Below are 13,183 nucleotides of genomic sequence, written 5' to 3' on the forward strand. Positions count from 1 at the left end.
TAAGAAAGAAGGAGCCTCAAAAGTATCCACCCTAAAAAAAAAATTTTTAACTGAAGAACATAGTAGCTTACTCTCTTCATCTTTTTCCTGGATATATTCCTTTTATTTAAATTGATGGTTTTGTTTTCAAACATTTCTAGTCAAATTTGACCCTTACTAGATAGAAATTGTGTTTGATATTCAATATGATATGGATTTATCTTCTATATTCAACTAGTCTAGGTCTACAGTAGTTTTAAAATTATAAAACCCTTAAAAAGCAAGGCTTTTTGCAAATGCTGTCCTGAAATAATGTGAAACTATTTACACTTTTAATTTACCCACATAGTGTAAATATTCACACCCTTCATCACAGAACTATTACTGTGTTTTATTTCAGGGGGCTTAGTAACATACGTATTAACTTTTTGCCTTTATAAAATCTGAAAAGTTTCAAATTCCAAATTAGTATGTGTGAAACCAACAGGAGTTTTAATAGTAGGTGCTTTTATTTGAAATAATCTTTTTGTCTTTTTTTTTTTCAAAAATTATTATAGCTTTCGATAATGAGGTATCACCTCATACTGGTTAGAATAGCCATGATTTAAAAGTCTACAAATAATAAATGCTGGAGAGCATATGAAGAAAAGGAACCATCTTACACTGTTGAGGAAATATAAATTGGTGCATCTGCTATGGATAACAGTATGCAGGTTCCTGAAAAAACTAAAAAAGTTATCGTATGACCCAGAAATCACACTCCTGGGCATATATACAGAGAAAACTCTAATTTGAGAAGATGCATGCACCCCAGTGTTCATATCAGCACTATTTACAATAACCAAAACATGGAAGCAACCTAAATGTCTGTTGACATGAATGAATAAATGTCCTATGTACACACATACACACAAACACACAATATGGAATGCTATTCAGCCATAAAAAGCACAAATTAATGCCATTTGCAGCAACATGAATGGACCTAGAGCTTGTCATAGTGAGTGAAGTCAGAGAAAGACAAATATCACATGATATCACTTATATGTGGAATCTGTTCGTGATACAGATGAACTTATTTACAAAAGAGAAACTCACAGATACAGAAATAAAATTTATAGTTACTGCAGGGGACAGGAGGAGACATACATTTAGAATTTGGGATTAACAGATAGGGCTTCTCAGGTGGCTCAGTGGTAGAGAATCTGCCTGCCAATTCAGGAGACATGGGTTCAATCCCTGGGTCAGGAAGATCCCCTGCTGAAGGAAATGGCAACTCACTCCTGTATTCTTGCCTGGAAAATCCCATGGACAGAGGAGCCTGGTGGGCTACAGTCCAGGCAGTCACAAAATAGTCAGACCCAACTTAAGTATGTATGTGTGTGTGTGTGTATAAAATTGGGAAAAACTAAACCAAAACATGTATACACAAAAAAGTGAAGGGTCCTCAAGAATAGCACAATGAAGGAAATACTATTGAGAAATATCAAGGCGTCTTCTGATTGCCTGTTCAAAGAAAGATACTGCCTGTGTAGACAAAAGGAAGTTAGAGTTTGTAGTATTCTTCCAATCTATGAAATGCTATTTTAGCCCAAAATATTTCTTAGTTTTTGAGAAGTGTTAATATTTCTTCTTTAGAATTTTAGCCATCTTTCTCTTTACCTGAAAATTTGAAATCTGTTAGGGTCCTTGATTACTATTTTGGCAAAATGAGTAGTGTCACTTTTCTTCCTAGATTTCTCATTTCAGATATTAGGACACAGAGTGAAATTTTTACCTCTCATTCATGGTGTCCAGCTCTCAACGTCTTAACCTGGCAGGAGGACTAAACTATCTGTAAATCTTACCACCCGGACCACACTTGATTATTGTGTGATGGAAAAGCTAAATGTGAATAAAACAGCCTAGAACATTAGGGTGTTCTTGGAAGAATAAATACAAGTTGGAAGTCTTATGTGAATAGTGCAAAGTACAGAAAGGCAATCAATCATGTAAACATCAAATGAAAGGTTGGTAAGGAAGCTATTGGAGTATTTTAGGCTCTCCCTGCAATAAATGCCTTACTCCATTTTTTTTCCCCTTTCACTCAGTTTGAAAAAGTGAATTCTGTGGAATCTGTTCACAGAACCCAAAAGATTTCTATGAGTTCTTATTCCTGTTTAAAGACATGCTTTGAAAAGAATAAGTTCAACCCTTGGAACATTTTTAGTTTATATAAAATGGACACAAACATGTCATAGCACATACCTCCCTGACTTTTTCTCATCCTTCCACAAACAGGAAACAGTTAAAGCAGCAATAATAGAAGAGCAAAAACGAAGTGAAAAGGCTGTGGAAGAGGCAGTGAAGAGAACAAGAGACGAACTGATAGAGTATGTAAAGGAACAGAAAAGGGTAAGTATCCCCTGAAGGGTTTTAATTTGTTCTTCCATAAACTGAAGCATTGGCTTCCATACAATGACATTAAATTTTGAATATTTAAAACATCCTTTTTCATCTAATTTAGAAATCTTCATCTAATATTTTTTCTGGTATAAGTATATATTCTAATAGTTATGTCTGTAAACATAAATTCCATTTGTTAACAAAAAAAAAGCACTGAATAATTTCCTGCTGGATTCCCAGAAATGACCTATTTTCAATTTGACTTTACACTTAAAAAGAAAGTAGACAGGTATAGATTTTTTAAGTTTTTGCCATAAGTTTGTTATTTCTTATGTAATGGTTGTCAAAATTTGTATGCACTCTTTAGCCCTTCGGACTAGGTTAACACCACTGTGGTTCTAATAGATTTTATTACAGTTATCAAATTAGGGCTCTTCTGCCATAGTTTCATTTTGAGAACAAAATTCAGAATATGCTTGTCAGAATTTATAATGCATATTGAAGCTTTACAAAATAAATGTCATTTTGGTACAATATGGTTTTATTAATTTGTAAGTCTGAGCAGTAGCTGAAAATAATGTATTTAATAGCTTAATTTTTAGACTTTTCAACAAATCTTTATTTTTTTTAGTATCCAGGATGAGAAACACTTAGGATGAGATGTTTAATGGTAATCTCTGTAATAAGTATGTTAAATTACAGATATTATATAATAAGTTATATCGTGAATTCTCACATACTATTTTATGTCTTATTTATATGTTTAGTATAACATGGATATTAAAGGACTATATATTATACAATATATGGTATTATACAACATAATAAAATTATAAATAAAGCATAAAACATAGTGTGTATGAGGATATTTGGCACAGGTAATGGTTGTCAGAGTAAGAAATAAAAGATTACTCTTCAGTTGGCAGTTAAGTAGAAGAGTAATGACACTCCTAGGAATGTCATAAGAACTCATGATACCACTTGAGTTCCATACTCTTAATTTAAAATCAATTTTGGTATGATATAAAGAAAATTCTTACCCCTCAATAGCTACCATTAGGTTTCAACAACGAGTTTTGTCAACAGAGCAAAAAAAAAAGAAAAATTCTAAGTAAGCTTTCCAGATTAATTAATCACTCACAGAAACATTTCATGTGGGATTAAATCTCTGTGCAACTTATCTCAAGATGTTTTTAAAAGTAACTTAACCACCCCCCCCCCCAAATTTCTAATAGATACATAACCTTCAGAAGAGTGACTTAGCTGCTAAAGAATCCACCTGCAATGTGGGAGACCTAAGTTTGATTCCTGGGTTGGGTAGATCCCCTAGAGAAGGGAAAAGCTACCCACTCCAGTATCCTGGCCTGGGGAATTCCATGGATTGTATAGTCCGTGGGATCGTGAAGAGTTGGACACAATTGAACAACTTTCACTTTCACAAGAGAAAATTCTGAGCCAGATGTCATCAGCTGACCTTTCAGGAAGTGATATTTTCCCAGAAAACTCCTATTTACATGTGTTTTCTCAAGGAGTTTATGTTAAATAACCTACTTCAGAAGCAGTCATACAAGAAAAGAATTATAGATGCTTTCCACATACACACAGAAATTGTGATAGTGAAAGAACACAGACTTGAAATAAATTCAGGGTATTGTGGATGTATCCTTTAAAAAACACAAAAAACTTGTAGTTCATTTCTAATGTTGTGTTAGTTTCATGTGTACAGTAAAGTGATTCAGTTTATATTATGTGTGTGTATATATATGTATATATATATATATTTCAGATTCTTTTCCCTTAAAGATTATAACAAAATGTTGAGTATAGTTCTTTGTGCTGTACACTAGATCCTTATTGGTTATCTGTTTTATATATAGTAGTTTGTATATGTTAATCCCAAACTCTTACAGATGTATTCTTTTTAATCATCTTTTCTTAATAATATATGACCAGTTCTTATTTGAACACTTAATTTGGACAAGAAATTATGTAAAATAGCAAACTTGTTCATAAGAGTGTCTTAGATGAATATTTCTTTGATCAAAATTTCAATTTTCTCTTAAAAAAACTTTAAAATTGAATATTACTTTCTGCTTGAAAGAAATTTTGCGGCTACCATTAGAAACATTTAAAATGAGAACAGGAAATGCCTTTACAGGAGTCATCTGGTTCCTGTGTGAGGTAATTAACCCTTGAAGAAAACTGATAATGATCTCTGCCATTTAATCTGTGATCTTGCAAATTATATTAAAGGATTGTGCTTATATACTCAGTCATGTCCAACATTTTGCAACACTATGGACTATAGCCCCCAGGTTCCTCAGTCCATGGGGTTTCTCAGGCAAGAATACCGGAGTGGGTTGCCGTTTCCTCCTCCAGGGTATCTTCCCAACCCAGAGATCAAACCCACGTCTCTTGCATTGGCAGGTGGATTCTTTACCACGGAGCCACCTGGTAAGTCCATATTAAAAGATTCAGTTCAATAACAGTTCAGTCGCTCAGTTATGTCCGACTCTTTGTGAACCCATGGATGCAGCCTGCCAGGCTTCCCTGTCCATTACCAACTCCCAGAGCTTGCTCAAACTCATGTCCATCGATTTGGTGATGCCATCCAACCATCTTGTCCTTTGTCATCCCCTTCTTCTTCTGCCTTCAGTCTTTCCCAACATCAGGATCTTTTCCAGTGAATCAGTTCTTTGCATCAGGTGGTCAAAGTATTGGAGCTTCAGCTTCAGCATCAGTCCTTCCCATGAATATTCTGGACTGATTTCCTTTAGGATTAACTGTTTTGATCTCCTTGCAGTCCAAGGGACTCTCAAGAGTCTTCTCCAACACCACAGTTCAAAAGCATCAATTCTTCGGCGCTCACCTTTCTTTATAGTCCAACTCTCACATCCATACATGACCACTGGAAGAACTATAGCCTTGACTAGATGGACCTTTGTTGGCAAAGTAATGTCTCTGCTTTTTAATATGCTATCTAGGTTGGTCATAACTTTCCTTCCAAGGAGTAAGCGTCTTTTAATTTCATGGCTGCAATCACCATCTGCCATGATTTTGGAACCCAGAAAAATAAAGTCAGCCACTGTTTCCCCATTTGCCGTGAAGTGATGGGACTGGATGCCATGATCTTAGTTTTCTGAATGTTGAGCTTGCCACCTCTTCTTAATATCTTCAGCTTCTGTTAGACCCATACCATTTATGTCCTTTATTGTGCCCATCTTTGCATGAAAAGTTCCCTCAGTATCTCTGATTTTCTTGAAGAGATCTCTAGTCTTTCCCATTCTATTGTTTTCCTCCTTTTCTTTGCACTGATCACTGAGGAAGGCTTTTTTATCTCTCCTTGCTATTTTTTGGAACTCTGCATTCGGGTGGGTATATCTTTCCTTTTCTCCTTTGCCTTTAGCCTAAAAGATTAGTATCTCTTTATGTTAGATAAACTAGTTATCACCTTTAGAAGTGTTCATTAAATCACAACAGTCATTACAATATTAGATTCTATTTGCACCAAAGTTCCACTTCTCTATCCTTCTTCCCTTATATAGTAAGAACAATAAATTTAATTTATTAAATAAATTAGCATGATTTAGAATAAACATGATTCTAATAGTTTACTCGACTCATGTAACTAGATTCATAGATGATTAAGACTAATTTAATTAATATATTAATAGAAAGTTTATTACTTTCACTTCAGGACTTGAGAATTTTTTAAATAACACACATTGTGGAATACTTTTAAATTTGAATGTTTCCCCGTCTCCAAATAGAAAAGCTACAAAAAAGGAAAGTGGCTAGAATATCTAAAATGAAAACAACCCTCTATGAGATTTCTTATATATATAACTTTTTAAAAATTAAGATTCTCTATACTCTGATTCTTTTTGAAATGGATTTCAGTGTTTCAAGTTAATTTTTATGAATTTTGGAGGCTTGCAAAGTTTTCACATGCACACAAAAAAGACATCTCCTGGCTTATAAAGTAATACTTAGAAGAAACAAAAGGGTTTTTTTAGCAAATTCATAATCTTTTTGTCTGTTTTCAAAAGACTAAATTAGAGCAGCTCATCTCTCCTTATTCATTTGTAAGATGAATTTCTTTTTGCATCAGAGAAGAACACTTTTCCAGAACAAAAATTTTCCTTTCTCCTCTCCAGCTTTTTTAACTAGAGTCAACTTGAGATTTTCAACATTAGACACCTCAAAAGCCCTGTAGACCTTGATTCCAACTGGGCTTACATTCCACTCTGTGAAGTAATCGTCCCCCCTAGAAGTTTTCCAAAATCTTTGAAAGAAGAAGTCTAACCCCATGTTAGTTTCTGTCTTTATATGTCTTTTGTCCTAACCAGTCTTTAACTTTTTTTAAAACTGTAGTATAACAATCTTCAACATATGTTGTTAAGCAAAAGCCACAGTTTGAATCATTGTGTATCGGAGTGGCCTTAAGAAATGCAGTTTACATTGTGACCCAATTCTCAATGAATCTATAAACAAAAATAAAAATTAGAAAATAAAATTTATAAGACAGTACCTACCCTTACTATGAACAGTGTACTCTGGTATTTTCTATTCTTTTTTTGTTTTTTACAATTATTTTTAAGTAGATAAATTAAGATTTTTAGTTGGAATTTCAAAGTCTCAAAAATCAATAGAATGAATAGACAGAAAAGTAGGAGGATATAGTAGACCTGAAAAGCACTATGAACCAATTCAACATAATTAAGATTTGTAGAATTTTCACACAACAGCAGGATACAAATTCTACTCAAGTTCTATAGAGTATAAACCAGGAGACAGTGGTATATATCCAGGGACTTTAAAACAAGGTACAAAAATTTCATGATCTACAGGTATTGAAGTCATACACAGTCTGTTCTCTTATCACTGTGGAATTATGTTAGAAATCAATATCAAAAGATAGTTAAAAATACCTACATATTTTCATGTGCAATGTGACATTTACCAAGAGAGATCTTTGACTTAGCCTTTAAGTCTCAATAAAGCTAAAAGTTCAGTATTTTAAAGGAGAAATAGAATGAAATATCTGAAATGATTATCTCTTCAAATAGCTTATAATTTATCCTATAATATTAAGTGCAGTAGAATTGCAAATCACTATAGAGGATAATATCCCTTTTTCTGGGTATCTGGATTCAACAAGTTTTTAAGCAGTGATCCAACCCTTTTGAGTATTACAGTTATACTCAGAATTAGAATTAGAATTATACTAGGATTAAATTAAAATTATATTGAGAAAATGTTTTACTTTTAAATGTTATTTACCAGGGTTTTTTGTTATAAATAGAGATGTCACTAAACTTTATAAATACTTACCTTCATCCATCTAAACATCTTAGATCGATGAAGGGATTACCTATACCTATTCTACCTATGTACTAATTATGTGAATCAAAATTTACACTGAAATTACATCCTAAATTATTTGCTAAGTCGAATACATAATACATATACTGTTAGTCCAATTCATAATAATAATCAAAAGTTTGTGTGTAATCAAACTATTCAAAGAAAGCTTTAAAATGATCAACCAGAAAAACAATTCAAGTTAATAATGAATCTGTTTCAGTGACTGTCTTGTAAGTGCTTTTTTGTAGGTATTCTAAATTGATAGTATTAAAAAAATCCTCTATAAGCTATCTTGTTAAACTGAGAAAATTATTATATTGAGTTCACTAATATAGTATGAAATTGAAAAGCCAAAGTTTTGCAATCTCACTTCTTATAAATTTTTTCATATTAATTGATAGAAATTGTCTAAATTTTTAATGAATTTATAAATTTTTGTTATAATTTATATATTAGAGAGGAAAAGGTAAGCAAGAAAACTTGAAAAGATTTTAACATACACTCAGTTTATCTGGGAATCAGCTAGGTATCCCTAAGGGTAGTGATTTATAACAGCCATACTATATTAAAATTATTTTTTTTATTTTAAACTCTCTTGAATCATTACAAATTGTGGATTAAGGGATAGCAGACTACAGCCTATGGGTCAAATTTGATTTTCTGCCTGTTTTTATAAAGTTTTATTGAAACACGCAACCACATCCATTCATTTATGTGTTCATACTGCAACCACAGAGTTGAGTAGTTCAGAGAGATCATGGGGCCCACATAACCTAAAATATTTACTGTCTGGTCCTTTACAGAAGAACATTTGTCAACTCCTGTTCTAGGCTATCAAAATAATCTTGATGAGAAAATTTCTTCCTGTCAGCCCTTCAAGATATTTATTCTTTCATTATGCCTCATTAAAACTAGATAATTGAAATTCCTAAGGTGCTGGAAAAGATTTCTCTCTTGATATTAATTACCAGATAATGCATTATAGTATTTCAGACCTGGTCATTAGTGACATAAACTTTGTTTTAGACTAAAGGAGATTGTAGAAAAATGAGATGGGAAAGACCACATCCCTTGACACTTCCCTAGGGAGGAAGAATTTGTGGTTGAAAATGACCTATGGCCTTTGGATTAGAATGAAGTGTTCTAACTCATCCCACAAGTTAAGACTGTTACACATGAGCTTGCTATGAGGGAGGAAGTGTGAATAATATTCAGCAAGCAACAACTACTCACAGCCAAGCAGTGATTCCTAAAAAATAAAATCCCATCCAAATGTAATAAAAGATTATTTTTTTTTCCTCTTAAGAACCAGAATTATGGCCTGTATTTTCTAAATCACCTCCAAGAGAATAATCTGCACTTTAGAGGATTCTTTTAATTTAGATCTTCAGAGAGGAGTAAGGAGCAATAACCTTTACTTCAAAGTTTCTGTGGTCAAAGCATTGTTATAACTTTTTAATTATAAAAGGACTGATTTGATCCAGGTTTTCTACAGTATTCTTGAGTGTTTGCATCTCAAACTATTTAATAAAAGGCAATATTTGGCCAAAATGAACTCTCTTTAGTTTCTGATCTTTTATATAGTTACTTGAATTAAACATGATTTCAAGATAAGTTCTTTAATAACTTGTGTTGCCTTACTTTTCTCCTCTTAATAATTTGGGAGTCAGACCAGCTGGTCTCTAGTGTGGGTCTTACAGTTCTGAAATCTGTTAAGACTATGAGTAACATTTTCCTTGACAACTGATGAATCTCTCCACGGGTTTTTAATTCTTGGTGTAAATCACTTGCATCATTTATATTTATTTGGTGTATTATTTATACATCACTGTAGGGAAATAACACTTTCCTGACATTCCCCAGCCTCTTGCCCGTTCTCATCCTAATCAGTTGGCATTGCTTCTCCTATCTTGGGGAAGGCTATATTGTTACCTGCACAAGAAGCAACTCAGTAGGAATTCAACATCTGCCCTTGTAACTTTTGCTTTGGGTCTCATATTAGAAAAGGCTTTTATCTGACCAGGTCATATTAAAATGAATAATACACCCTCACATTCAATCATCATCTGTACTTTCAGCTGTACCTCATTTTTTATGTCAAAGGGAATTTAAAGATTTGTATAGGTATGATCTAAAAAGTTATTATTTTTATGTCTTATACTCTGAAAGCTTATTTCATACGGTACACCTTAAAATAAAATTTATTGCTGTTTTTCACTTTATATTTTAACAATCTTCTTGATCCTCTTTCTTATTCTCCTGGACTCACTTACATGAGAATAATCTTGAAAGAACTTACTGACATGTTAACAATCATGGACTTTGGTAAGGCAAATCTGTTGACCATTTCCATTTCAACAGTGGGGTCGTTAAGAAGATACTATAGACATAACAATGCTTAGATTAAGTACTATAATTCCTGTTTCAGGGATAAGACATAAGTATGTTCCAGCTTAAAATTTATGTATTTGCACTTAACTGGTTTGGCCCAGAAATTAATTTAGTACTCTTCTTTGTTCTTTGTGATAACATTTTTGTTTAAGGCAAAGCAAAACTTCTAAATCAGAGTACAGTAAGTATAAATACTTTGGTTAGAGTCAATATCTAAAAAATGCCTGTTGTGTTTTTGTATAACGTAAATGTTCATCTAAATAATTCAATCAATTCTTGAATCATTATAGTGATAGTGACGATTAGCTTTATTCTTCATTAAAAGGTTTTAGTTTTTTATTAAATATTCAGTTGATTTTTCCATTATTGTACAACATTAAAGTTCTTAAAATTTAGATGGTGATAAGAATTGATTCAAATCATAGTTAAATCAACAAAATCAAAGTGTCAACTTTGAGTCAGGCCACAGAAGTGAAGAGTTGGCACACTCGATGGCTATGCTATCATTAAAGGCCTAGTTGGGTATAGCTTCTTGAGATGAAGAATAGCTGAATAACTTGTGATGTAAACAGTGAGCAGCTGATATAGAAGGAAAGGCAGAGGTCAGATCTAGAGGAAGTGGTGGCTACCAGAGGCCCCCAAATTGAAATAATGATGATGACAACAACAATAGAAGCTAATACTTATATAGCATTTACTAGGTTTCAGGCACTAGTCCAAGGATATTATTATATGTGTGAGTGTATATATATTCATTACTCACAATAATGTTATTAGCCACCAGATCACAAAGCTAGAAAGTGACTGTCTAGCTCTGGAGCCTGAGCTGTTAGCCACTGGGCAAACCATTTCTGTGGGCAAGATGCAGCAATGAAGAACAGGGAAGAATTTTGTGAATAGGTCAGAGTGAAAGTTTCAAATTAAAAGCCAAGAAGAGTAAGAGGATAACAGAGATTCATGTTTATGTTTTATAAGTTGCATGGCACTACATGGTATCTACCAGATCAAAGCTCCTGTGAAGGACTGGAACCACCATATCTTTAAAAAGCTATAAGTTTTGTTTTAGAAGGAAAGCATAAGAGCATATTATCTTAAGTAATTATATAAGTTCAAAAAAATGGCTTGAAGCAATAGTAAATACCATAACATAATGTAGTGCTTGAAAAAAGGTCAAAAACATTATGCTGATAGTAATTAGCAATAGAATTCCGGAAGATCACTTAAGACTACAATGATAAGAGTGGGCTTTTTCAATTCAGTCAAATAGAAACTAAAATATGGGCTAGCTGCTGCTGCTAAGCCGCTTCAGTCGTGTCTGACTCTGTGCGACCCCATAGACGGCAGCCCACCAGGCTCCTCTGTACCTGGGATTCTCCAGGCAAGAATACTGGAGTGGGTTGCCATTTCCTTCTCCAATGCATGCATGCAGGCTAAGTCACTTCTGTCGTGTCCGACTCTGCGACCCCATTGACAGCAGCCCACCAGGCTCCTCTGTCCGTGGGATTCTCCAGGCAAGAACACTGGAGTGGGTTGCCATTTCCTTCTCCAAATATGGACTAGACTACATAGTAAATGGAAGATGGACAATGTTACATGAGAAACCAAAGGGTTTGGTTTCCTATAGGAATAGGTAAATTAATTTGTAAACATTTTTATTAAAAAGCCTATTTCTAGATTCTTGATATACCTGTACTAGTTCATGAAGCTGTTATTATTGAGGATAGTGGAGATGGAGATTTTTTTTTTAAGATGTTGTTTTACTTACCCTTTAGCCAACCTTAGAAGTTAAAAAGCTTGTATATATAACTTCATTTATTCATGAAGTATTTATTAAGAGTCACAGTTGCCTTTACCATGCTGCTATTAAGCTGGTTAGAAAGAAATGAATAAGAAGTGCTATTTCAGATTGCCAGCATCTTGATCTATACAACATAGATCCTTATATCTATATAACATACATCTTTATATACCCTTCCATCTTCCTACCTGAGCTGTGTACTGGGAAGTTTCAGTTTTAATTTTTTTCCCATTCTATAAACAACTGTTAAGCATCTTTAATGATGTTCTGCTGTGCTCAGGACATGAGGTTAAATGAGATAATCAAGAAAGAGAGCTTTTACCTTGGTATCCATAATAGCAACACATATATGTTTAACAACTAAAATATAAAAGATTTTTACCTAAAAGATTTTTACCTATGTTATTTGATTCTTATAATCAGTTCAGTTCAGTTCAGTCACTCAGTTGTCTCCGACTCTTTGCGACCCATGAACCACAGCACACCAGGCCTCCCTGTCCATCACCAACTCCTGCAGTTTACCCAAACTCATGTCCATCGAGTCAGTGGTGCGATCCAACCATCTCATCCTCTATCGTCCCCTTCTCCTCCTGCCTTCAATCTTTCCAACATCAGGGTCTGTTCAAATGAGTCAGCTCTTCGCATCAGGTGCCCAAAATATTGGAGTTTCGGCTTCTTCAGCATCAAAACAGCAGCCATTTCTGAGTGCCAGGTTTGTCCAGGACACCATAGTGGCTGCTTTGTTTACACTGTTTCACTTTATTCTCAAAACTTTTCTAAAATAGTATCTGGATTTTACAGACAAGGAAAACTAAGTCAGTGATGTAAGCTAACTGCCTGAGATCAATAAAAAGAGGCAAGATTTTAACTTGGTTCTGTCTGACTGCAAACTATGTATGGTGATTCCTGAGTAATGTTTTAAATCTGGTTGGATAATTTACTTTACACATCATTTTTCATGTGGTATTTTAGGATTGTCAGTTTCTTCTATAACAAACTTGTAAATTATGTTTTATTTTCATTGGCTCCATCTAAATAAACTGGATATATTTTATAGGCTCTGTCTAGATATTAATATTAATTAAATTGGGTCCATCCAGATAAATTAGGTAAAAAAGTAGATTGACACAATGCAGACATACACACACATATGAACACACAATTCATTTGGGAAATAGCTTGAAATTATTCATTACATAAAATTTGTAAATTATTTTTAAATACATTTTTCACCTATGGTAAACTTTTGAGTATCCTAGCAAA

The 13,183-nt window shown here is 33.6% G+C and overlaps 1 protein-coding gene across 4 annotated transcripts in view; it reads left to right on the plus strand.

The window, feature by feature from the left end:
* The window catches only part of CCDC91 (coiled-coil domain containing 91), a 400,877-nt gene that overhangs the window by 326,370 nt on the left and 61,324 nt on the right, over positions 1 to 13,183 (plus strand). For all 4 annotated transcript variants that reach the window (XM_040234623.1, XM_040234619.1, XM_040234621.1 and 1 more), the window contains one exon: positions 2,260 to 2,373. In XM_040234623.1, coding sequence (XP_040090557.1) covers positions 2,260 to 2,373 — 114 coding nt within the window. The remainder of the gene's footprint in view (positions 1 to 2,259; positions 2,374 to 13,183) is intronic.

This window comes from Oryx dammah, unplaced genomic scaffold (genome assembly GCF_014754425.2).
Source record: "Oryx dammah isolate SB20612 unplaced genomic scaffold, SCBI_Odam_1.1 HiC_scaffold_29, whole genome shotgun sequence".
NCBI lineage: Eukaryota > Metazoa > Chordata > Mammalia > Artiodactyla > Bovidae > Oryx > Oryx dammah.